Raw genomic sequence first — 27,085 nt, forward strand, 5'->3', positions numbered from 1 at the left:
GGTTACATTTTACAGTCAAATTTTGAAATTTCTAAGGTTTACGCCATAGAGCCCGAAATTTAAAAGCTTCAGCTCCAGTCATAATTCCTTAAACCCAGGTTTAAGGCTCAATCTTAAACCCGACTCTGGCGACAGCTTGAGTCACGTGATTGACAGCTGCGAGATCTTAGACTCGACTTACGACTTACGACCGTTATGAACTGGTTAACTAGTGGTGTACAACACCGAGGGCGTGGCAAGCCTGGGTGGGGAAGTTGGAACACTCCCTGATACCCTCTCCTCCCTGTGTTCCTCTTCCTTGGTTTACTGCCAGGATTCTGCTCTGATTGATACTCTAGAACTATACTCCTGGCAATCAATATCATCCAGGTTAAACAGCTAGCTAGCTTTCTGTATGTCTTCTTGTCTGTCTAGTTTTCTATCTGTCTTCTTGTCTGTCTAGATTTCTATCTGTCTTCTTGTCTGTCTAGATCTCAATCTGTCTTCATGTCTGTCTAGATCTCAATCTGTCTTCATGTCTGTCTAGCTTTCGATTTGTCTTATTGTATGTCTAGGTTTTTATCTGTCTTCTTGTCTCCCTAGATTTCGATCTGTCTTCATGTCCGTCTATCTTTCTATTTGTCTTCTTGTCTGTCTAGATTTTTATGTGTCTTCTTGCCTGTCTAGCTTTCTATTTGTCATCTTGTCTGTCTAGATTTCTATCTGTCTTCTTGTCTGTATAAGTTTTTATGTGTCTTCTTGCCTGTCTAGGTTTTTATCTGTTTTCTTGTCTTTCTAGCTTTCTATCTGTCCTCTTGTCTGTCTACCTTTCTATCTGTAAATCTGTATCTATATTTATCTATTTCTTCATTTTACTGTAAGAGATAAACAGGGGCTAAATAGTAATGCAGGGGGNAAGTTGGGCCTTATTCACTATCTATCTACAGTTCAAACTGTTATATACTCTCTGACCTAGGATTCATGCAGAGTCGCATGACCGGCGTGCCTACTCTTCTGCAAGCACTACATCCCAGGATGTTTATCAAGAATGGAAGTTTTCTCACGTATTTAAGGATAAAGTAATTATTTAATTAATTAATTATTTGATTTGATTTATTTCAAGTTTACAGAAAAATGGATTTTTAAAGATGTTATTTCATTTTTCATGTGTGTTTGTGTTATTTAGTATTTAATTCGAGATTTTTAGGGATCATTTTGCTTTTTTAGAACCCTCCTCAGCTTAGTGGCAGGGATGCCTATTTCAAAACAGGGTTACCCACAAAGGATGAGACTTAATGTATCAAGATTCGCGGTTTTCAAAACAAAAATGTCCACCTCGGGAATATATTAATATATTATTTGTATTTATTGTTCAGGGTTTACCCCTGGATGGAGAGGAGCTGCTACCATATTGTTACCAGGGTCTAGAGAGTGTCCTACCCCTGGTAGAGAACCCTCCTTTACAATATCTCCCCAGGAGTAATCAAACTACTGTAGAGGTAAAACATTTTATCAAAAATTATGTTTTAAGATGATTTTTTTACATTTCTTCTTTTGGGAGGCCTTGAAAAAAATTTAAAATATATTTTGTTTTTAAATTGTAAACACAATAACACATTTACAAGTTTAATCTCCTTGTAATAATTTCAACACAATGTTTTCAATCATTAACATGTTTAATCTCCTTGTAATATTTTCAACTCAATGTTTTCAATCATTAACATGTTTAATCTCCTTGTAATATTTTCAACTCAATGTTTTCAATCATTAACATGTTTAATCTCCTTGTAATATTTTCAACTCAATGTTTTCAATCATTAACATGTTTAATCTCCTTGTAATATTTTCAACTCAATGTTTTCAATCATTAACATGTTTAATCTCCTTGTAATATTTTCAACTCAATGTTTTCAATCATTAACATGTTTAATCTCCTTGTAATATTTTCAACTCAATGTTTTGAAATCATTAACATATTTAATGTCCTTGTAATATTTTCAACTCAATGTTTTCAATCTTATGGTTTTCTGGTTCTTTGTTTATGTTAATCCTTCAGTAACAAACACGACTGATACAACATGAAAAGTTTTTATTTTACTTTTTGTAACATTTTAATAAATGTTTTTTTATAATTAACATGTCATCTCCTTGCGACATTTTTAATTTTCCAAGGTTTGTGATCTAAATGTGACAACTCCTGATCTAGAATCTATCGGGAATGGAGTAGATGCCAGGTTTGTATTTATTCTGATCTTATTTTATTTAACATTTATTTTTTATCTATTTATTTATTATCACCTTATTCTGGTTGTGTATTTCAGGACTGTTTGTATTAACTCTGATTGTATATTTCAGACTGTTAGTATTAACTCTGATAGTATATTTCAGACTGTTAGTATTAACTCTGATAGTATATTTCAGACTGTTAGTATTTACTCTGAAAGTATATTTCAGACTGTTAGTAATAACGCTGATAGTATATTTCAGGACAGTTTGTATTAACTCTTGTTGTGTATTTCAGGACTGTTTGTATTTACTCTGATTGTGTATTTCAGGACTGTTTGTATTTACTTAGGTTGTGTAATTCAGAAAAGTTTGTAATAACTCATGTTGTGTATTTCAGGACTGTTTGTATTAACTCATGTTGTGTATTTCAGGACTGTTTGTATTTACTTTGGTTGTGTAATTCAGGACAGTTTGTATTAACTCATGTTGTGTATTTCAGGACTGTTTGTATTAACTCATGTTGTGTATTTCAGGACTGTTTGTATTTACTCTGGTTGTGTATTTCAGGACTGTTTGTATTTATCTGGTTGTATATTTCAGGACTGTTTGTATTTATCTGGTTATATATTTCAGGACTGTTTGTATTTATCTGGTTATATATTTCAGGACTGTTTGTATTTATCTGGTTATATATTTCAGGACTATTTGCCTGGATCTTGTTAGTTATGGAAACTCTTTAGTTTCAAGTCTTCAAACTGCTGGACATGCACAGCTAGGATTCCAGGTTAAACTTAATTAATTAGGTTGATTTAAGCTGAGTTGTCCTGAGCCGAGTTAAGCTAAGCTTAGCTGAGTTAAAATGAGCCGAGATGAGCTGGGTTTTTTTGGTTTGGGTTGGTTTGGTTTTCGGTTTGGGTTCTCGCTTGGTTTCTGATTTAGTTTTTGGTTTGGTTTCTGGTTAGGTTTCTGGTTTAGTTTCTGGTTTAGTTTTCGGTTTGGTTTCTGGGTTTGTTTTTGGTTTGGTTTCTGGTTTGGTTTCTGGGTTAGTTTCTAGTTTGGTTTATGGTTTGTTTTATGGTTTGATTTTTGGTTTGGTTTTTGGTTGGTTTTCTTGTTTGGTTTTTGGTTTGGTATCTTATTAATTTTTTTGGTTGGTTTTTTTGTTTGGTTTTTGCTTTGGTTTCTGCTTTGGTTTCTGCTTAGGTTCGATTTGACTTGATTTGATTTGATATTTGATTTTCTTTGACTTTTGACCGTGAAATAAAAAGGTTCTTGAGAGAGTTGAAAGCGTTCTTGATTCTCTTCTACTAGGCACGGATCCAGAGTTCCAGGTATTTAAAGTTAGAATAATAATAACAATAACAGCAGTTGAGTTTAAAGAAACAATTAAGTTTTATCTTTGAGAGGATCTTCTTGCATGAATATGTGTATACTGTACAGTTTTTAATCTCTTAGAAATACAAAGATTGAATTTTTTCTTCGAAACAAGAAAATGACAAAAATCATCTTTAGGATTGTAAAAGAATTATTTCTAGGGTCAGGTGCAGGTCAAGTGCTCACAGGTCAAGGTGAACCTGGTCTCTCAGCTGGCTCAGAGGATACTCTCGGATTCTAACCCTGAACCTAAACTCTGCCTAGGACTCCTCAATATTCTGGAACCTAAAACTGTTCTCTCTCTCCTTTCCAAGATTTATTTAGGGTTTGGGCAGGATTATAGGTAACTAGGCTTTAATGGAGCGTTTATTTGTATCCAACGTGAGATGTAAATTTTTGTTATGGTATCTCACGAGAGGAGGGGAGGCGGGGGGGAAGGCAAGCCACACCCGTAGCTTTTCCTATGTTGCGTAAAACGCGTAGTATGTGGTTCTTATGGTATTAAAGGTTAAACATAACTTAGCATTGTCGTAGGACGCTGACTTTTTTCATGCGAACTCACTAATATGTATTGTAAGTGCAAATTGCAATTTCAAATAGATCGGAGCAAATGTGTGCGCCCGCGCTTTTTGTTAAAAAACATGACTTTTTTCACGTTTTCAAATGTTTTACACAATTAAGAAAAAATAGAAATAAATTCATTTTATTTCAAGTTGGGCCTTATTCAAAACAAAGGTAGCATGCGATATATCAATTTACAGGAAAAATGGGACACGGAATTCATTTCCGAGGTCAAAATTGACCTTGAAGCATTGAGACCGGCGCGCTAGAAGCCAGATGTTACATTATGGGTCATCTTACCATCAGTTGTACATGCCGTATATCAATTTATAGGTAATTGAGCACGAAGATTCCATTTCTTGGGTTAAAAATCTTTTGACCACCCTGATCGGCGCGCTAATAGCCTACCGTTACGTTATGGGTGATCTTACAACAGATTTTGTATGTTGTATGTCGATTTATAGGTAATTGGGCACAAGGATTCCAATTTTTGGGTGTAAACTGTCGCAAGACCACTCCGATCGGCCCTAGCAACCAGCTGTTACTTATGAGTAGGAAGCGCTACGGGTGTGGCTTGCCTTTCCCCCCTCATCTCACATAAGCCTACGGAAGGTGTAAATTGTTGGTCGAAAACAAAGAATTTTGTCAATATAACAAATTTCGATTTAATTTTTTTGGAAAGTCCGCGAAATTATTAAAAATTTACATAAAAATGTCAGCAGACAACATTAAAAAAATCCATTTCTTAATAAACATCATGGTTTACTCAGAATCGAAAAAAGAATAAAACCACAAGCATAAATTGACTTGTTAAAAAGTTTTTATTTAAAGTCCCCCCTTTGGTTGTGTATTTCAGGACTGTTTGTATTAACTCATGTTGTGTNTTACTTTTGTTAGCAGCACCTAAACACAGGGGTGAAAACTATTTTGTTTGCAGCACCTAAACACAGGGGTGATAACTATTTTGTTTGCAGCACCTAAACACAGGGGTGATAACTATTTTGTTTGCAGCACCTAAACACAGGGGTGAATACTGTCTTGTGCAGGGATGATGAACTGATCCTTTACACAATATAGTGGCGTAACAGATTACTACTTTATATATATAGATAAATGTTTTTAAACTTTTGCTTGTAAAGCTCCATGATTTTCCATGTTTAAATATTAAGGCGGATAAGTAGTTTGGCAGCTGTAGGATATCAGTTCTGTAAACTCTTCAATCTTTCTAAACAGGTAGATATAAGGATTCAATAGAATAAAAATTTATCAAAAAATATGTATATTTTATATTAATAAAAGTTTCTTAATTTTCCTTGTGCTGTTTGTTTATCTTCAGTTTGGTCGTCCCGCAGTTTATCTTATTACATTGTACTGTACTAAACTGAACTGAACTGTACTGTATTGTACTTGTAGGGAGACCAGTTTCTTGAGTTGTTTATAAAATCCTCCTGGGGTAAACAATCCTCAGCTCTGGAGGTTCCCTTCAAGACAGCATTCTCAGGTAGTATCAAGGAGAAGGTTGATGCCCTGGAGCTCATGGTTCTCCATCCTGGAGCTACAGTAGACCTACTCCTACAGTACTCCAGAGCATTCAAGATCCCACCCAACCAGACCCTTATCCTTTACACCAGCACACTCTTCAGGTATACCAGCAGTGCCACCATATCTTTCTAAAGTGAGGGCCCGGGAGGGGGGGGGGGAATTTACAAGTTTTACCTGTTTTTGCTATTTCCTGCGAAAAATTATTTTCTCTCAAGGTAAAAGATGATGGCGTACCCCTGTAAGGCTAGTGAGAACTCCGGAACAATCCCTAGCTTCTTGATTTGATTTGATTTGATTTGATTTGATTTGATTTGATTTGATTTGATTTGATTTGATTTGATTTGATTTGATTTGATTTGATTTGATTTGATTTGATTTGATTTGATTTGATTTGATTTGATTTGATTTGATTTGATTTGATCTGATCTGATCTGATCTGATCTGATTTGAAGAATGTTAAAAGGTTTTTTTGTAAACTCCAGTATTTAAGTTATAAATATTTTGACGTTTGAAGTTATCTCATGTTTTTTATGATAATTATTTTGAATTTAAGAAAAATGGAGGCAAAGGTTGGAGAGGATGGAGAACTGGAGCAAGAGAACATTAGGTAAAATATTTTAAGTGATTTTTAATTTTTATTTGAAATCAAGTATTAGTCAAATTGAGAAACGAGAGAGAGAAAATGGCAAACTACAGAAACTTCAGCCAGGAGTGTATAGGTGGGGTATACACCCCTGCACACAAATGGAAAAGAAAAAAGGAAGTACAAGAAACATTGAAGGCCTGCATTAATCTTTTAAGGCTATATTAACCTGGAGAATGGAGGTTTTTTACCTAGCAGGATCCAGATGCTACTGGCAGCTTTAAATATACTCCTTAATAACAAGCCTGGTTAGCTGTTAAGTATCCAAACTAGTATGAAACACATTTATTCTTTCGATTGAATCTGGTTCTATGTGTAAGCATCAAGGGAGCTCAGAACAGTCAGGTTCTTATAGAACTCTCTCCAGTTTCTTGTGGCTGAACAGAACACTGTGTGGAATAACATGGCAGTACACCCTACTAGGAAAAAAGAAAATAATAGTGCAGAGTGGGGAGGTCTCTCTCCTCCTCTTCCCCCTCCCTCTTACCAGAAACAAGGAAAATGGAACCGTAGAAAGTAGAATGCTGACAGGTTGTGCACCATGCACTATGATACCGGTTTATACTCTGCCAGCTGGGAGGAAAAGATTGCTGTAGACAAGGCCGTATTCTGAAGCACTGGGTCCATGATGAACTTACAAGAATCAGAATTCTTTTGTCGAAAATATTTACTCCTAGCCTAACCTTTCTTATCCCATTATTATGAAGGCGGAATTCTGACAATGGATATCCTCAGAATTTTTAAACCCTGCTTAGCAGTGATTTTTATTTTTTTCCACCCTGTAAGAATATAATAAATATGTCTCCCGAGCCTTCCTTGTTAGCTGTGAGTTAGTGAGAAGAACTAAAAACAGATGTATGATCAGATAAAAAGAAGATACAATGGTGGGAGAAAAAAATTCAATGCTCTTTCCAAATTTTGTTTTTAGAAAAAATTTATTTAAAAATAAATTGTTAAAAAAAATGTTAGACAAATTAAAAAAATCTTTCACTTAATTTGGAAATGGCCCAAGCAATAAATAATAATGTTTTGTCGAGTTAGATAAAAAATATATTTATTTCTTAGCTATTTTTTTTGGAAAATATTTTGGGAGACTTCACAATTGGGGAAAATGTTGTTTGGGAATGAGCCAATTTTAAAGTTGCCTTTGTAAAAATTATTTGCGAGAAGAATCTTAAAAGATTTTAAAAATTAAGGTTTTAAACAAATATTGTAAAAAATGTAGTTAATTTCTTTGCTTCTTTAGCGAGATCCATGATAAGTTAAAGAAAGGACTTTGTCTGTTCTCTTCTAAGGAAGCAGTTTATCAATACCTTGTACAGGTCAGATTACATATTTTAATTTGATGTCTGGGGTGTATTGGATATATTAAACTTACATATATGTTCGTTTTCCTGACAACTGACAATTTGATGTCTGGGGTGTATTGGATATATTAAACTTACATATATGTTCGTTTTCCTGACAACTGACAATTTGATGTCTGGGGTGTATTGGATATATTAAACTTACATATATGTTCGTTTTCCTGACAACTGACAATTTGTCCATTTTATGACATTGTACAGGTCAGATTACATATTTTAATTTGATGTCTGGGGTGTATTGGATATATTAAACTTACATATATATTAGTTTTCCTGACAACTGACAATTTGTCCATTTTATGATATTTTATCAAAATCTTTCTATCGAGGTGACCTAAACTAACAGAATATTTAAATATTAAAAAAAGAATTTAAGATTAAGGAACTGAGTTGAATGCTTCCTGACTATTATTTTTTTAGGAATTCTCTAAAGTGAGTCCTTACAACTATGAGGCATTGGAGTTTATTCTAGAAGAAATCCATCAACACAGGTAAAAATACTAACTTAATTAAATAATTAATTAATCAATTAACTAACTGGAAAACACAGGGACCCGGTTGAAACTAATTTCAGGTACATCCACGTGAGAAAATTTATAGTCGTTGGCAAGAAAATCACGTCGGGGTCACCAAAATGTAGCGACGCAAAGAATGAGACAAATAAACAGAATAAATACATATTGAGTTCTAAGTTACAACATGGGATAAAATATCGATATGAAAATATTTGGCTTGGTCCTGAAGTGGAAGACGACAATTAGCTCCTCCACAATATACTAATTAGTAACCATCAGTGATAAACATCAAACAACCCTGTTTCGCTACTTAGCGATTTTCCTAAAGACCTAATGAAATCTTTATAAGTACCGTGCGGTATTTCTCAAGATAGGATTGTAAGCCTTCCTCTTCTGACCGCTCTCCATAATAAAGGATAATAATATGGTTCCGAACGTTTATTTCTCCGAGACTTCAATCTAAATAATTTTAATAAACCCACAGAAAAAGCATTGAGTGATAAAATCATACAAATACAACAAATAAATCAACTCAGGCATTAAAAAACTGTGGAATGGAACCAACAAATTACATTTATAAAATATCAAACCATAACCGAACATAAACAAACGATATTCATACATATATATAAAGAATAATTACCGCAGTGATCCTAGAATTTTAAGCACGGTTTAATAATAGACGAACTTGCAAGACAAACAAATATATACTAAACTACGGTAGAAACTGTCCGCTTCCACGCGAGAAACTTGCGCATGCGTAGTCGGTCTGTAAACAGCTTCTAAAACTAGTTTTTCACAATACGTTCTGTACAGATCCGCAGGGAGAACTCAGGAATTCACAGGGGCACCACATAGACTTCATACACGGAGCATGGCTCGCGTAACAAACCCAACAATGTAAAACAGATGTAGTATTTATGATTTTGGGGTTTTTCGCACAAAGCACATAGACATCGTACAATTAACAAAAAACATTTTTGCAAAAGTCTTGTGAATCTTACTTATCACATTTAGATTTAGTTTTAGCAATTATTTTTAAGTATAAAAGTGTACATTTAAAGTTTACTTAAAAAATCCGCGAAGACATTAATTTTGTTGACTTTAATTACAGAACAGAGAGTAGAAAAGAATAGAAAAAAACTATTCCTCGGTACGAATTTGTTAAGTCCATTTGAGCCTGAAAATGAGTTCGAAATGTACAGTTCACGTAAATGCTCACAAATTTTACGCAGTACATTACAATAAGACAGTATGATCCCTGGACATATCCGTTCCAATTTCTTCTTCTTATAAAGTTGCAAGATTAATATGTTAAACACATGTAATAGCTAGGTGAATCAAAACTATTATATAATTTGATTTAGAGAAAATAAAATAATTTTTAAGTAATTTTTTTCTATAAAAAGATGTTCCAGAATAAATGGAGGTTTATTTTCAGATATTCCACTCTATATTAATCTATTCTTTTTTACTTTAATTTTGCCTAGGATGAGTGGAACTCCGGCTCCAGAGTTTACGGAGAAAGCTTCCAGAATTTTAGGCTTCCTTCTGCAGTACAAAAGGTGACAGTTAATCCCTTCCCAATCCTTAGAAAAGTTTTTTTTGTGTTAAAAGAAAGTTTGTTACCGATTTTCTCTTAAATCTTTTAAAATGGAAGGAAAGTGTTTTAGGTTAAATCTGATTTTCCCCTAAATCTTATAAATGAAAGAAAGATTGTTAGGGTTTGATTTTCCCCTAAATCTTATAAATGAAAGAAAGATTGTTAGGGTTTGATTTTCCCCTAAATCTTATAAAAATGAAAAAAAGATTGTTAGGGTTTGATTTTCCCCTAAATCTCATAAAATGAAAGAAAGATTGTTAGGGTCTGATTTTCCCCTAAAACTTTAAAAATAATAGAAAGATTAAAAAGTTAAGTCCAATTTTTCCCCATACATCTGTTTATATAATCCTGCACACTTAGCAGGAAAGAATTTACGTTTTATGAATTAACCCACTGGTTCTGTCAACTGCATCTGGTTAGTAAGGCCCCCAGATGACTCATTTGGTATGCCATTAAAATCAGAAAATACGCCATTTTGAGAAAAGTTGATTAGTTGATTGAAATTTATTTTTCTGAGTTTTTCAACCCTTTTCTTCTCAAAAAATGTTTTAAAAGTATTATTTTTGCAACAGATACTTTAATACATTATAAGCTATATAAATAATATGCACATTTCTCAATTTTAGCTATTGTTTAGCTTAGATTGGAAATTACAATTTAATTTAAAACAAAGTGAAAAATTATATAATACATCTTTATTGTCTCAGTTAAAAGAAAAAATATTTTACATATCATTTAAAGATATAAAATGACAGTCGAATTTAAAAAGAAGAATATATGAATTAACTAAATGGACAGTATTTCCAAAAATTACAACTTGACGAATAGTGCAATTAGAAAACTTGATTTATACAACTGAATTGTGCTTCAATTTTATTACTTGAGTTTATACTTTATAACACATTGTTTTTATGGTTATTTATTTTCGCTTTGTTAGTTCTACATTGATAAATTTAGCATATGATGATAACAATTAAGCAAAAAAGCTCAAAACATTTTTAATAATCTCCCGAAAACTTCAGAGTCAAACGCCTTTTTAAAGTCAAAACTTTTCTCAAAATTACTACAAATCTACATGCTGGTGGTTTTGTTTTTTAAACCTACTTGATAGCTGAGGTGACCAGCGAACCTTAATTTTTGAAATATCTTGCCAGAATTGTCGTTGTTTCTGCATTTGTTGATGTAATCTCTTTTAGGATATCTTGCTCCTTAGGATACTCAACCAAGTTTAGATTTTATATATATATATTTATATTTTAGCTATAGCAGGCCAAACGGCCGGACCAAATTGGCTTATTTAGTAAACCGTTGGGTACCCAAGGGGTGAAATAGGCTAAACACGTGCAAAACCTGGCATTTCTGCTAAAATATTTAATATTTTAACCCTTGTAAACGGTGAAAGTAACGAAGATTATGAATAATAATATTAACCTTGGCAACACCGGACAATCCAGCTTGTAATTATTAATAAGAAAATATTTTAGCTTTTTCTGTCTTAAACCCCCCCCCCCATCCGTCGATCCCAATCCTTGCATGTTTTCATGAAAAACTAAGATTAAATGCAGTACCAAATATCTACGTTTTTTCATTATTATAGAGGTAGATACACTAAAAAATAATACATATAAAAAATGTCCTTATTGATAAACAGTTGTATTATGGTCTTTAATTGACAAAAAATCTTTAAAATTTTATTGATAAGAAAAAGGTTGAAAAACCTCAGTATAAATTGGATTTCAATCAACTTATCAACTTTTCTCAAAATGGCGTATTTTCTGATTTCATGGACATACCTCCTGAGTCATCTGAGTGCCTTACCAACCAAATCCAATTGACAGAACCTTTGGGATAATTCATAAAACCTAAATTCTTTCCACCTAAGTGTGCCTGAAAGAAGATGTTTTGTGATAAAACAAATATTAGAAGAGGTAAATCGGCATACAAAGTTAGGTCTGATTATTCATCCCTCTCCCCACTTATTCCTGAGGCGGAATTTAATGAATTTGATCCGTGGCTAGACGCGGTTTAAACATAGTTAGTTCATCTGGAAATTTTAACAAGTGTTTCTAGATTTTCCCAATTGGAGCCTTTTATTAACGGTTTAAATTCTTTAAATTCGGCCTCTAGATAAAGATTTTTAAAATCCTGCAATTTTTTAGAATATCCGCCCCCCAACCTGAGGCTGAGATAGATCCCTGGATTAAGGAGACTGGAACCTCCTTCCCCAGAATAGCACTGAGGAGATTACCCCTCTACAGCCTCATTGTCCTCCCTAATAAGGAGAAATGTAAACTCCTGGAGAAGGAGTTCTCCCTGGAAACCTACAGGTATTTTTTATTAAAGGTAAGTAGAGAGAATTCTTAAAAACCAACCAATTTAAATTTTCTGACATAATCTTTACTTAATTTCCCTTAAAACGGTCTTTGATTACGTTATTTGTATCAGAAAAAGTCACATCTCGATCATTATCATTTTTGTCTTTTTCAGACGCAGGATTGCGAATTGGAATCAATGACACATGTTGTTGATTCCTTTACTGCTAAACAATGTTTTTGTCATTGATGTTACATAAATTTTTCTACAAGGGGATGATTCATTTGGTGTACCGTCCCATTTGGTCTTATATAATCTTTATGTGTATTGTATTGAACAGCTTGCTCTAGCTGCTTTAAAGTCGGCCCTGTACTGTACTTGATATGAACTAAAGTTTGCAGTGATGTGATCATTTCTTATATAAAATATGTTAATCTGTCAAAAAAAGAAATAAGTTTTGTGAATAGAAAATGAATTTAATTTCAAGCAATCGCGCGACAAAGCCTGATTTGGTTTGAAATGGAAAAATTAAAATGCATGTTAGAATAGACCTTACTGATTTTTATGATTTTGATTATGATTTTTTCGGGAATATTGCAATTAGCGACCCCAAACTAAGAACGCTGTAAACTACGAACGTTTTTGACAATTTTCTTATCACGGGAGCAAAAGATCGGAAGTAAAGTTGTTAACGACCAATTTCAAATTCAATTCTGGTTTAGCCAAAAAGATCTTTCAGTTTTTTCACGAACACTCCCTTTAAATTTAGATCATGGAAGCTAGTATCTGGTAGTCTAGGAGTATCTGTGGACACTATCTGTATGTATACTGTTACTAATACAGTATCTAGTATACTAGACAGATCAAATAAGATCAATCAAGATGCCCAGGATCAATGGAGCATTGATTTCAACAATAGATCAGCGCTGGAGAATCTTATGGTAATAATTATAGCAATAATTACATATTTTTAAGCTACATATAATTGTTTTCTTTTATTGACTAGCTGAAGTGCCCGGCGTTGCCCGTATAATTTTGAAAACATTTTGTTAAAAAAAATATTTCAATTTAAAGTTTTGTTACAGATTAATATTTACAATTTAAACAACTATATCGGCTAAAAGAGAAGTTCTGCTATTATAGTTTTGAGATGTTTAGTATTCAAGTGTAGTACCTTTCATTTAAAAGAGTTGTTATATTCCTAGAGAACGATTTTTGAACCCCCCAGGCCCCCCCCCCCCCCCCTCCTATCAATTTTGTACATGGGTCTGACAGGAAGAGTCTTAACTTAACCTAACCTGTGGCCGCAGCGCTCGGCCCCCTAGCCTGTCCTAGCCGCAGCGCTCGGCCCAGAAAGTGTCTTAACCTAACCTAACCCTAAATAACAAAAAAATAATAATAAATTTGCTGAAAAATGAATGGTCATGTACAAAATTGATAGGAGGGGGGGCCTGGGGGGGTCCAAAAATCGTTCACTAGGACAGACCCAAAGAGTTGCATGACCGATTAACAACGGTTTCATTCAAACCATAATCAGATCAAAAATGTTGATGTTAACTCCTAGCTTTAATTCTAAAATTCCCTCCATTGCTTTTGAAGTTAAAATGTTATTTGAGAAAAAACAATTTAAATTATCAATTCTTCAAAGAAAGTATGATGGATATCTTCTGCATCAGTGTAACGTTGTGATGCAGTCTATTAATGCCGAGTCACTTGAAATTGACAATACCACCATTCTTTAAGAACTGACGAGGATATAAAATATTTCGAAATTAATTTCCAAACCCGAGTTTTCTACCTGTGAGAGTAAAACCTTTTCCTTGCCAGTTTGTACAATTTACAATTGCGTTTATAGTCCCTTTAATATATGTTTGACCTGTGTTCTGTATTAGAACTGTATCCTGGAGATGAAGAACCCTGAGAAGGCAGCTGCTGTCTCCTGCTGGATTGTAAACCGGTTACCCAGGGGTGCGGACAAGGTTCTAGCCGCCCACGGATACCTCCGCATGGCGGAGGCGTGGCTAGAGAAGGACTCGATGAACCAGGAGAGTAGGGCGGGGCTGGATATAGCTCAGAAGATGGTTGAGAAGCTTGAAACTGAGCAGGTTCTCTATCTGCACAACCTGGCGGTCAACCCGTACCTGGAGCTGGTGGAACAGAATAAACCTGTTGAACTTATCTCAGCTCTTTACGAGGATAAGACGATTATTTCAAGGAATAGAGTTGCTTCAGGTACTACAGGGTGTCCCAAATCATAGTGGATCGGGTTACAGCTTTAAATTGCGATTGCCGGGACAACATGTAAGAATGTCTAAAAAAACGAATCATTTAAAAAATTGTATATTGCTAATATATAGATTTGCATGCAGATAATTCTAGGTTATTCGGGTTTTATGTGCGTATTTTGTCGTTATAAGCTAGCTGGGAGATGATCTAAGATGAAATGAGACATTCTATATCTTACTTTTTAACACACAATTTAATACACAATAAAAACAAACTATATGTATTTATTTTATTTTTTAACACACAATAATAACAAACAATATGTAAGTATTTTTTTTTTCAATAACGGGGAAAACCAGAAAACTGGAATAGGAAGACGACATTACAGTAATACTTATTGGGAGTGTTCGCGATAAATGAAAGGGGGTATAGGTCTACGGCGAAAAATAATCGCTTTTGATTACTTATATTACTTATATTACTTAACACTTCTTAGGGGACTATCCTGATATCGCTGGGGCTGTGAAGGAAATAGTAAGGTAAAATATGGGATTTACACTTTATGTCAGAAAAATACAGATTCTTTAGATTTCATTGTCATTTATGTCACTTGTCCGTATGTATTCTTCTTCTTTATGCCCGTATGTATTTTCGGGTCAAAACATCGAGGAGTGCAGTTCTAGAATAGATTTATCCTGTAAAAAGTAAAATAAAGACAACCTTGACAATTCATTTGAAACAAATTTTAAAATATTGTTTTAGATTAATTATTTATAATTATTTTGTTCAGAATCAACCACCTTAACTACTCCAAGATGAAGTATGATCTATTAGACCGGTGGCTCCCTCTCTCCTCCGCCACCCTAGCCAACCAGACCATCTCCGACTTCACCCTGGAGACCAGGGAGGACCTGGATACAGAGGAACAGGACGAAATCCATCTACTCCGGTGTATCTACATACTACTTGACGGAGCAGAGGACGGGATCAGGTATCTATAAACTACAGTACTAAATAAAGTACAAGCCACTGGGTGACCCAAAAAAACTGGGGGTTAGCGTTTCAAATCCCAATAATATTTTAAATTACTTGAAAAATGCACTAGATTATAGCTTTTAATTTTAGAGGGGATCGTTTAAGTATCATTTTGGCGTTTGATGCTTGTGTTTGGCGTAAAACTCTGTCTAATTTTAAAACTTAACAATTGATAATTTTTATTATTCTATTCAAATCTATATTGTAGAGAGAAAACTACTTAACAATGCTTAGAAATAATAATAATGAATACTTTTACTTTAAGGTTTATATTTCAAACTATCTTAAAGAGGCTCCAATTTGATGCCAAGCAAAAAGATCGCCTATTTCTATTTTCCAAGGTTCATTAAAGCTGTTCCAATCATGGGGCCGGAATATCTTCAATTGGAATCTTTTTTAAGGTCTCTATTCATAAAATGCTGAGTATTGGACTAAGTATGCACCTTGGGTTTCAGAAAGCGCAGAAGAAAAATATCAAATAAATGTAATTTCAGTTTTTTAGCAATATTAGTTAGCTAAAGTTCACAGAAATATTTTCTAATATTCGACATAGTTTTATGCACCAAATGGAAGGATCGGACGACAAAAATTACTTTAAGTCCTAAAGGATTAAACTGGCTTAAAAATCCCAATCCTTGTTTTTTTTGGGGGGGTCACCCTGTACTAGTAAAGAAATAGAAAAGGTTTGAAAACTTCTTTAAACCTAAAATAATAAGATATAAAATTTAACGAACATAAACACGTATAAAACTATCTTTAGAGGAAAAAATGAACGTAATTCATAGAAAAATTTTATAAAAGATAACTTTTTTAGAGAAAATGAATAAGAAGATGTATTAAAATATCAAAATCAAATTAAACTTTAAATTAGTTTTTCTTGTATATATATTTGCAGAATTCAGGAATTAACTTACTTTTTTTCAAAGTTTTATTTTTTTTAAATCAAAGGAGATCCTATTTGTTAGTTAAAAACTTGTTCTCAAATCTTTTTTTTTTAATCTTTGCGAAGAAACAATTTCAAGAACTGACGAGGGTCAACCCAGACCGAAATATATTTTCAATAAATGTGGAACTAACATCTCCTTTTTTTCTCTACAGAGGTTTGGTCCATCACCATCACCGAATTTTAATTGTTCTCAAAAGTTTGTTAAAAATCAAACCCTCAAAAAAAGTTTAAAGTTTCACAGAAAAATGTTAAAACAGTTTACTTTTTTTAAGATTAAACAGATTTGATAAAGGGATGTGTAGACATATTAATATGACACAATCACAATAATTGATGGATAAATGTGGTCTTTAATTATTATGTTCAAAATGTTATTCTAGGACTTTTCTTGCACAATTTTATTGCATGAATAGTCAGTGAAAAAAGAAACAATATAATTTTTTTTAGATATTTGCTGAAGAGTGCAGTTTCGGATGATCCCCTTGTTAGCACCAACCATCGTTTGCGCGCGTTGAAATGCTTATTTAGCATCGCGAGCAGCAGCGAGCTGGAAGATTACACAGGAAGGACTGCAGCAGATCTCCGGACCTATCTGAAGAACCTGATTTTTATCTCCAGGATGGAGAACTTGAACCTGCCCTTCAACCTGCAGGCCTTCCAGGAGTACAACAAGAGCAGTCTAGTAGAAGGTTGGGATTCAGTTTTATAAAGCCTTTTTCAACAAATTAATTTTTACCCTCTCTGCATATTAAGTAGTAATATCTGTTTGTTTGTATGTCTTATCTTAACTCAAAAACTCCTAGAGTTTAATTATTCTATAGTGAGGAGGTTTCCGTTTATTAGAAAAACTTTTTTTTTTAAATAAATGATGCTGATGCTGAACTTAACTATACAGTATTTCTTAGATACATTTTTGTAATTAAAAAGAAAATCAACCAGAGAAAAAATTTTTATTTTTACGACTACAAAGGAACTGACTAACTAATAACTTGCCTGATATCAATCTTTGGCTGTTTGATCTGGTAAAAATATAATGTCAAAAATTAAATTTAAAAATAAAAGGATTAGAAAATTCGAATTGGTAACAAGTTATTAGTTTCTCCCAGGGAATAGAAATAAAGGGAAAGGAAATGGCGTTGGTCTGGCATGAGAAAGCCAGTCGCACTGCTTAGCAGACGAGTTCGGTATTCCTTACACACATTCTTTTGGTACAGACACACAACATGACTACAGTCAAGGAAAATGCAGAACAAAGTCGTCAATTATAATTAAACTTAAATAACGAGTAGCCTATTGTAAACTTTAATCAAATTATATTCTTTGCATGAAAATTTGGCTTAATAGTGTTGACTTAAGTATGTAAATAATATATTACATGTATATTAAACTTATTTTTAAGTAAACAATTAACAATAAGCAAATGTACAAATACTGTACAAATACCGAGATTCTTAAGTACTGTATACTATATACCTTAGCTTTCGTTCGGTATTCCTTACACACACTCTTTTGGTACAGACACACACATGACGTTTCCGCCCCCTGGTTTCTTCTTAAGAGTAGTCCTGTTTATTTTGGTTTACTGGATTTCCAGTTTTTAGGCCCAAACCAAGCTTCAATACCATACAGTGGTAGGCGATTATATCAATACAATGAAGGCGACTTTTTACATCAATTTTGATTTGAATTAAGCTGTTGAAGATCATGGATACACATAAACTAATAATAATCATGAGAAGCTGTCAACTAAAATAGCTTCTTCTTGATTACTTGTGAATTTGTAATTAATCTTCAGATATGTAGATATTCATGTCTTCAGATCTGTAGATCTTCATGTCTTCAGATCTGTAGATCTTCAAATCTGTAGACCTACCACGCCTTAAATCTGTAGATAAAATCTTCAAATAGATTGTAGACATACAAAGCCTTAAATCTGTAGATAAAATCTTCAAATCTGTAGACCTACAAATCCTTAAACCTGTAGATAAAATCTTCAAATCTGTAGAGCTACAAATCCTTAAACCTGTAGATAAAATCTTCAAATCTGTAGACCTACAAATCCTTAAACCTGTAGATCAAATCTTCAAATCTGTAGACCTACAAATCCTTAAACCTGTAGATAAAATCTTCAAATCTGTAGACCTACAGATCCTCAAATATGTATCTGACTAAATATTCTTGTATAGAGGATCTACCTAACTATATCTCCTTGTTTATAAAGGTTGTATCAAGTCTTTAATCTGTAGAGGTACAAATCTTTAAATTCGTTGATCTTCAAATCTGTATATCTTCAAGTCTGAAGATATCTTCAAATCTTAAATATACAGATCTTTAAATAAAACTGTAGAGCTTTACATCTTCAAATATTCAAATATTTAGAGCTACAAATCTTCAAATCTGTATGCTTCAAATCTTCAAATCTTCAAATTTGCAAGTTTTCTAATCTTGGAGAGTGTAGAGCTTCAAATAATCAAATCTATAGATTTGATATCTTCAAATCTGTAAATCTATAAATCTTCAAATCTTGAAATCTTTTTATAAAAAGCCCAGTATGAGAAACCATTATTGAGGAGAACTTGAAACTCTGAACTGAAATTTCCAGGCTTTCTTATAGTAAATCTCCAGATTTCAGATTTCAGATTTCAGATTTCAGATTTCAGATTTCAGATTTCAGATTTCAGATTTCAGATTTCAGATTTCGGATTTCGGATTTCGGATTTTGGATTTAGGATTGGATTTGACCCATTGATTGTCTTGGACGATAATATTAGATATGAAAAGAGATTTTTCACAGAATTGTAATTTTTATTCTTTCTTTCGGATCCCTGATATCGCAAAAGAAATAAATTATAGAGAGGCTAACCAAACCAGCATGATTTATTTTGAATTATTTGATACCATATCTATCCCCTCCCATTGAATGATTCGCAGAAATTAAAATGAACTAGTTATTAGCAACACCTACTCAGTTTTACTTTGCCTATCAACATCCTTTTGGTTGTATCCATAATAGGGACCAGTCACGGTTTAAAAAATGGGCACACTAACACATCATTCAGTTTTTTGTCCTTAATTCTCTCATATGATTCTCCGTCCAGTTTCTTTTCTTGCTAGCAGTATTTATACCAATTTGAAATTGGGTATTTTTATGCGAAATTTCGGGTTTTTATAAAAAAGAAAAGTTTGATTTATGATTCAATTATGGTAGAAATAATTATGGCAAGGATAACTTAAAGCATAAGTAATTAATGGGAAGAGTAATTTTGGCAAACATATTTATGAAAATATTATTACAATTAAAACTGAGCCATAATCACGGAAGGGTGTTATTTTTCCGAAGAAGGTGGGGGGGGGGGTCCAGAAGAACTACGATGGAAGGGCTAAACATAGTAATATTGATTGTTTGATATATCTAGGTATATGGAGAACTTGTAAACACAGTGTAGAGGGTGTAGTACTAGTTCGAGATCTCTGCTATGAGTTCAGTATCTGGGATATCAATCTTTGGTCTGCTCTACTCACCCAGATCAATAAATTCAGTATCTACAAGGTTTGTATGAGCAACATTATTAATAACTATTTTTTGTTACAAAGCTTTTACATTAAAGGGAGTGTTCGCGAAAAATAAAAGAGAGTATATGCTTACGTCGAAAAATATTCGATGCTGATTTAAAAAATTAAATGATCAGAATGATAATAATTGTCTATGATTATGAATCCAACAATGAGCTTGATGATGTTAATGACAATGATAATGTTATTGTCTTCGAAATAATTATATTGAAGAATTTATGACAGTGATGATGCTTTTTTTCACTATAACTATATTGAAGATGTCAGCAATGAATATATTTATTGATGAAAATGATGATTATACTGATGATAATGAATTTGTTAATTTGTTATTGTTTTCGATAATAATGATATTGAAGAATTCAATAATGAAGATATTGATGACATTGATAATGCTATCGTTAACAATAATAATTATATTTAAGATTTCAGCAATTAATATATTGATGATAAGTATGATATTAATGACAATGGTTTGTTATGTTTCGATAGTAATGATATTGGAGAATTCAATAATGAAGATATTGATGACATTGATAATGCTATTGTTAATAATTGATGGCAATGATCATCACCATAGTTTCAGTAGAAGTAAACATTTCCATTTACTGTTATAGCGCCGATATAAGGATTTATCTCTAATTGGATAATGAGCTAGATAAAAAGAAAGACGTTACCGCCATGCAATATCTATTGGTTCAGAATAGACATCAAGCGCCTCACTAAATTTTAATACAAGCTAGCCGGTGCCCTTCCGTCAATTCCATTAAGTTTCAGCTTTGCAACCCTGCGACTTTCATTAAAATTCAAAGTTTCTTTGCTCATCAAACACATGACTGAACCCTGATTGGATCAGGCGCTAATGGACTTGGCATACTATATCATGACGATGATAATATTGACAAGGATAATGATATTGTAGATGAAAATGATTATATAATCTTAATAATCATAATGATAATGATAATGATAATGTTGACTATCCAGGAGCTGGAGAAAACACTGGTTTTGTTGAGCTCCCAGCCCCAGATATGGAGTTCACCGCAGTTTATTTCCTCTTGGAATTCTCTTCTCCTCTCTCCATTCATCTCCTTAATTTCCCCTGTGTCAGGTATTACTTTAACCCTGAGACAATTCGATCATTTTTTTCAAAATACACCAACATGCAACAAAAATTTTCATTTAGAACCTAAAAATAATTTAATGAATTCAGTGCTTCAAGGCGGATTTTTTTACCCATTTTGATTTTTTGAAGTTATATGTTTTGTTTGCACCTAATGGTTTTATCTCGACAAAAACGTAAAAAATGTAACGCGCTGAATGAAATTTAAAAGTAAGCCAAAAATACATTTTTTACTATTTGATACAGAAAACTTTGAGACGCGTGCTAAAAGTATCTGAACATTTTTATCAAAGAAGTGCCAAGTGGTTTCACCCTTGAATTAACTTATATCCATCTCACTTTACAACTAGAATGGCAAATTATTATCAATTAAAAAACAGCTGAATCGTATATTTTCTTTATCTTACTGATCAACAGCAGATTTTTTGCCTTTGATTGGGCGATTTTTCCAGCATTCGCATCTTTTATTAATTAGAGTTTGATACTTTGATCATCCTAAAGGAATATGTTTAACCTTTAGGACCACAACGGATTCGGAGTAATGGTTTCTTAGGATTTTATCAATAAATAAGTCTGGAACTCTTTCTTAAACCTTGATCTAATAAAAAATCTGATTGATATTTAATAATGATATTATGATTCTCTTGTTTTTGTGGGTATTTTTAATATTCATGGATATTGGAAACGCTTAATGGACAGGAGCATAGGCCCCAATTTCATCGAATATACGGGTTGTCTTTTAAAAATAATAATATTAATGATTAATTGCTCTTTAGTTGAAGATGAGGGCAGAGTAAGGCATGTTCTTCGTCTGGTTCATACTTGTCCTACTGCTGGAGACCTAGAACTAGAGAAGGTTGCGGAGGAATGCCTTAGAACTGATCTTGCTCATCTAGCAATCATACTTCTACCTTACCTACCACAGGTATTTATCTAGCAATCATACTTCTACCATACCTACCACAGGTATTTATACTTTTACCATACCTACCACAGGTATTTATCTAGCAATCATACTTCTACCATACCTACAACAGGTTTTTATACTTTTACCATACCTACCACAGATATCTATCTAGCAATCATACTTCTACCATACCTACCACAGGTTTTTATACTTCTACTATACCTACCACAGATATCTATCTAGCAATCATACTTCTACCATACCTACAACAGGTTTTTATACTTTTACCATACCTACCACAGATATCTATCTAGCAATCATACTTCTACCATACCTACCACAGGTTTTTATACTTCTACTATACCTACCACAGATATCTATCTAGCAATCATACTTCTACCCTACCTACCACAGGTTTTTATACTTTTACCATACCTACCACAGGTATTTATACTTCTACCATACCTGCCACAGATATCTATCTAGCAATCATACTTCTACCCTACCTACCACAGGTATTTATACTTCTACCATACCTACCACAGGTATCTATCTAGCAATCATACTTCTACCCTACCTACCACAGTTATTTATACTTCTACCATACCTACCACAGATATCTATCTAGCAATCATGCTTCTACTTTACCTACCACAGGTTTTTATACTTCTACCATACCTACCACAGGTAATTATACTTCTACCGTACCTACCACAGGTATTTATCTAGCAATCATACTTCTACCATACCTACCACAGGTATTTATTTAGCAATCATACTTCTACCCTACCTAGCAATTGCTTTATTTACCACAGGTATTTAAACAGACTTGCAAGCATCAAACTTCTACCGTAATAACCACACGCATTTTTTCTTAGAGGCAGTTTCAAATACTATATTCTTCTATGGAAAGAAAAGTTTTGAGGATTTCTGATGATATATGACTGTTGTTTTGTTTAGGTTCATGGGTCAAGGTTGCGTGAGCGTATTCTGAACCAGGTTTCCCAGGTAGAACTGACCAGCAAGCTAGAGGAACTGACTAGGCTAGGTTTCCCTCTGCCTCAGGGGATCAGTAACACCTGGAGAACCAGTCCTGCTTTGTAAAACCGGACAAGGATTGATTCCTATAGATTACGGGTTCGGTATCCTGGTTTTTGGGACGGACAAGGCAAGGTTCCCTTTTCTCAGGGTCCTAGTTATACTCGGAGATTGATTTCTACTTTGATTTCTACGGAGTTGTTATAAAAAGTAGAAAATGTTTTACCTTATTTTTTACAGAAACTTTTTATATCGTAAAGAAGAATATAACAAAAAATTATAAAATGATTTACAAAATAAAATCTATAATTTCAGAAGTAGAATGGACAAGGAGGTAAAGCTTGGTTGTAAAAAATGCGGTTACCCTGGGCACTTTACTTATGAGGTATGGAGTAATAGATTAATAACAATACAGATGGAACACTAGATGTCATCTTTTCAAAATTTGTTCACAATACTCTGAGACAGAAACCCAAAGAAGTTACGCACATGCCGCGTTTAATTACAAAACACAGGGAGAGCTTCTAGTGTTCTATCTGTATTGTCTTTAATCTATGTCTGGAGTATCCCGGGCTAAAATAAAATATTTTGATAAGTCACATCTACCTATAATTCTGTAATAAGTATAATAATAAGTATTGTGAATCGATTTTTAACTTTTGATAAAACTTCTAATATTTCAAAAATTTAATTTTGTTAAAGTTTGCACTGTAAAAATATGTTCAGTTTGTTTTTTGTATAATTTTTTTAATTTTAAGGTCTTACAAGAAAAACAAGAACAAACAATTTACAGGGTCTCTTTTTATTGGGGTTTTTGAGAGATAGAAATTGCTAAATAGGTGTTCGTTGTTTATATTTTGGTGTGTTTGCTTAGTAGGGTACCCCAAAAAAGATCAAATTGGGATATTTGTATGATGCAGACCGGAATGAAGTGATATTTAGTCATACAAATTCAGAGGAAACATCACACTCATTGCTCCCTAACATCTGTAAGCCCGGATTGGATACCCCCAGGTACCTATAGCTGGCAACCATAGACTCTTCCTGCTTGTCCACCATTCCTCTCTTCATCATCATTCACTCGGATCAATCCCACTTGAAGCTTCTTTCTTGTTGAATAGAAAGCACGCACCCTTTCGCTGCGAGAGTTGTTGACAGCCGCCCCTCTGTCCTCCTACATCCGTCAGGTGGTCATAACTGCTTAACCAGATGTCGGCTTCAGATGTTTTTGAAACCACAGGTTTGTGTGGAGTACGGGAATCGAACCCGTGAACACCAGTCTGGACACCAATCCAGTTACTGGCTGTGGACAAGTGTGCTTAACTTCAGTGATCTAACGAGAACTGGTGTCACACACTCTCCACCCCACCCCACAAAAAGATTTTTTTGGGCCATTGGAGTACCAAAAAAATACAAATTTTCAAAAAATATTGAAACAAATACTATAAAGGAGAGTTGCACAAAAAAGGTACAATTTTGTAACAGGCGCCGCAAATCACACTTTTTTTTTACTCACCCTGTATCATTTTCTTTGTTTAATTGTCCAAGAAGATTAAATTCATCGAAATTAAAAAAAATTAAAACCAAAAAAACCGTTAAAAATGCTTGTTTTCAGGAAAAGTACTTTTTTGAGGTTTTTGAAACTGATTCAGTAAACTTGGGAAATTTTTCAAAAATTTCAATGAATTTTATCTTTTTGGACAAATACGAGGAAATTATTTATCATTCAGTTAAAAACTGAGTTCTTAATACTAATATTTTTTAGTGCAGAAACTTTGTAAGATTAGATGCTGCTAAAGAACTAACATTAGATATCAGGTATATATTTATATATGTATGAAATAGGAAGACGACTTAATAGCAGTACTTTAGTGAATTTGATGCTGTTACAATGCAAATAGTTTTACCCTTATTGGATCACTATTCAAGCTAACTAAGTCTGTGTACACTGCACAATTGCTGTATTCCATGCTCATTGGACTATTCTAAGTTATAACTTGAATTTTTAAAGTCGTCTTCTTATCCAGAGTTTTCTGGTTATCCCTGTAGAAATATTAAACTCGTTTAGTTTTATTTAGACTTTTCTACTAAAGAAGTTGGAAAGCTTTTAAAGTAAAAAAGAAATGAATGTGGAGGAAGAAAACATGTTCTTTTCAAACCTGCATTGTATATGTACAGTTACTTTTTTAAACATATGATAAAATAAATAATTTGCACAGTGGTTGCCATTTTGTCGAGGAATTTTTTTCTCCCGGTTCCTGCCATTATGCCATCACTGTGTTAGTTCCGCGAAAATTCCGCATTTTTTATTTATTTCGTTGAAAAAACGCGCAAAATTCCGCATCGCATTTATCTGTTTCGCACTAAAATGCGGAATATACCGCGAAAAAGTTTGCGGAATACTCAACCAAATTTTCGCATTTTTGTGCGAAAGTTTGCTTCCTCTGTAAATCTTAATTGATACTGCCTAAATCTTCTAGCACCAGCAAACCTAGAAGCAATATTTTAAAAGAATGAAATTATCGAATTAAAAAATCATTGTTGATTAGGGAGGCCGACAGAATATTTATTTCCTTGCATGACTGATTTTATCCGAGTAAGATAAGAAGTTAGAAAAGTATCCTAAAGCTATTTTCACTTGTATTAACTTGGTGAACGAAGAATTCAAGCAAATTATTGTTAAGTCCAATATATTCGCTTTTTAAGGGGCTGGCGTAATCTATATAATAAAACAAGACATTCGTATATATGTTGCGTATAGTCGGCCAAACGGCTGGACCGATTGAGCTAAAAAAAAACCATGGATATCTAATTTATATTTGATCGGAAAAAGCTTCTAAAGGTATTTTTGTGAATAGGAAATGCTACTTAATGGAGGGTTTATAGACCCCTTAATCCACTTAATCCACTTAATCCACTTAATTCACTTAATTCACTTAATTCACTTAATTCACTTAATTCACTTAATTCACTTAATCCGTATAAAGTGATGAAAATAAGAATTTGTATTTTCAGTTCCACGTCTAGTGACTCGGATTCCGATACCCCGCTTCAAGCTCTCAGGAGATATGAACTAGAGAAGAAAATCAGGGAAACATGATCAATTCAACCATTTTTTTACATATTTTTGGTATTAGCATTTTCAGGAACCAGGTTTAATGAAGAGAAGTTGCTGAACCGTGCAGACGTAGTTTAACCACTTTTCTTTTACGCAAGTTCCGGCGGAAGAGAAGTGGCTGAACCACGATTACACGGTTCAACTACAGTGAGAACCGGTAAACTGTTGAATAGAAAGACGACATTATATCAATATTTAGTGTATTTAATGTTGTAGCAGAGAAAATAGTGTTACTAGTAACATATTAAATCACTTATCAAGCTAATGGGGTCTGATTACACTGCACAATTGGTGTATCATGTTCAACTCCTAACTTGAGTCTATAAGATGTCTTTCTTTTTCAGAGTTTTCTCCTTCTCACTGTATGTGTTATGCTATTAATTAGATCTGGTCCCAACTTTTTTCAAGCCTTTCGCAATAATCTAAAACACTGTCAATTTAAAATGACAAAGGTTGTTGCCAAAATATCAATTGTTTGAAAGTATGTAGATTTAAGTTTTTAGTTTTCCTGAAATAATAACTTTATCATTATTATTTATTTTCTGAATACAATCTCCAAAAAAATTAAACTTTTTTAATAACTTTTTAAAGAAAGATCCAAATTTTTGTTCACGTCAATAATACAATTTTTTTCAAGAAAAGCAATTACAATCATTTTATGTTTACTCAGCCATTTGCTTATTTTTTTGGAAAAAAAATAAAAATTTTACATATTTTTTTCCGCTGGATACATGTTTACTAATCAGGGAGAAGGAGGAGGAGAAGGAGAGAAGAAGAAAACTGAAGAAGGAAGGGAAGAAGAAGAAGAAAAAGAGAGAGAGAAGTAGATCCCGCAGTGTAAGTTCTTCTGATTCCGAAGATGAGAGAAGAAAGAAAGCTAAGAAGAACAAGATTAAAAAGAAGAAGAAGAAGAAGAAGAGTAGTTCAAGTTCTTCAGAATGATAGTTAAAATTCTTTTAAAGATGTGAATGTACATTTTCTAAAAGGACTGTAAGC

The 27,085-nt window shown here is 33.3% G+C and overlaps 2 protein-coding genes and 1 long non-coding RNA gene across 3 annotated transcripts in view; 2 read left to right on the top strand and 1 right to left on the bottom strand.

Moving 5' to 3' along the window:
- Positions 1-23,252, top strand: part of LOC111712759 (kinetochore-associated protein 1) — a 31,292-nt gene extending 8,040 nt beyond the window's left edge. Inside the window, exons 8-30 of the mRNA XM_023487480.1 lie at positions 213-369; positions 956-1,058; positions 1,356-1,478; positions 2,152-2,213; positions 2,905-2,989; positions 3,474-3,536; positions 3,741-3,922; positions 5,310-5,373; positions 5,554-5,783; positions 6,236-6,289; positions 7,572-7,647; positions 8,113-8,183; positions 9,698-9,772; positions 11,970-12,137; positions 12,893-13,064; positions 14,016-14,355; positions 14,846-14,888; positions 15,140-15,340; positions 16,778-17,019; positions 19,747-19,880; positions 20,891-21,014; positions 21,803-21,951; positions 22,894-23,252. Coding sequence (XP_023343248.1) covers positions 213-369; positions 956-1,058; positions 1,356-1,478; positions 2,152-2,213; positions 2,905-2,989; positions 3,474-3,536; positions 3,741-3,922; positions 5,310-5,373; positions 5,554-5,783; positions 6,236-6,289; positions 7,572-7,647; positions 8,113-8,183; positions 9,698-9,772; positions 11,970-12,137; positions 12,893-13,064; positions 14,016-14,355; positions 14,846-14,888; positions 15,140-15,340; positions 16,778-17,019; positions 19,747-19,880; positions 20,891-21,014; positions 21,803-21,951; positions 22,894-23,037 — 3,062 coding nt within the window. The 3' untranslated portion in view covers positions 23,038-23,252. The remainder of the gene's footprint in view (positions 1-212; positions 370-955; positions 1,059-1,355; positions 1,479-2,151; positions 2,214-2,904; positions 2,990-3,473; positions 3,537-3,740; positions 3,923-5,309; positions 5,374-5,553; positions 5,784-6,235; positions 6,290-7,571; positions 7,648-8,112; positions 8,184-9,697; positions 9,773-11,969; positions 12,138-12,892; positions 13,065-14,015; positions 14,356-14,845; positions 14,889-15,139; positions 15,341-16,777; positions 17,020-19,746; positions 19,881-20,890; positions 21,015-21,802; positions 21,952-22,893) is intronic.
- Positions 134-27,085, top strand: LOC111712760 (protein SREK1IP1). Its single transcript, XM_023487481.1, has 7 exons — positions 134-145; positions 8,378-8,383; positions 11,734-11,738; positions 23,287-23,356; positions 24,737-24,789; positions 25,987-26,061; positions 26,836-27,085. Exons 4-7 carry the CDS (start codon positions 23,294-23,296, stop codon positions 27,029-27,031), a joined length of 387 nt encoding a protein of 128 aa, XP_023343249.1. The 5' UTR covers positions 134-145; positions 8,378-8,383; positions 11,734-11,738; positions 23,287-23,293; the 3' UTR covers positions 27,032-27,085.
- On the bottom strand, positions 8,560-9,193 carry LOC111712761 (uncharacterized). The gene is made up of 2 exons (XR_002767532.1): positions 8,851-9,193; positions 8,560-8,666 (listed from the first exon to the last, which is right to left on the bottom strand). It is a non-coding gene; the product is annotated as an uncharacterized LOC111712761 (long non-coding RNA).

This window comes from Eurytemora carolleeae, unplaced genomic scaffold, assembly GCF_000591075.1.
Source record: "Eurytemora carolleeae unplaced genomic scaffold, Eaff_2.0 scaffold1221, whole genome shotgun sequence".
In the NCBI taxonomy this organism is placed as follows: Eukaryota; Metazoa; Arthropoda; class Copepoda; order Calanoida; family Temoridae; genus Eurytemora; species Eurytemora carolleeae.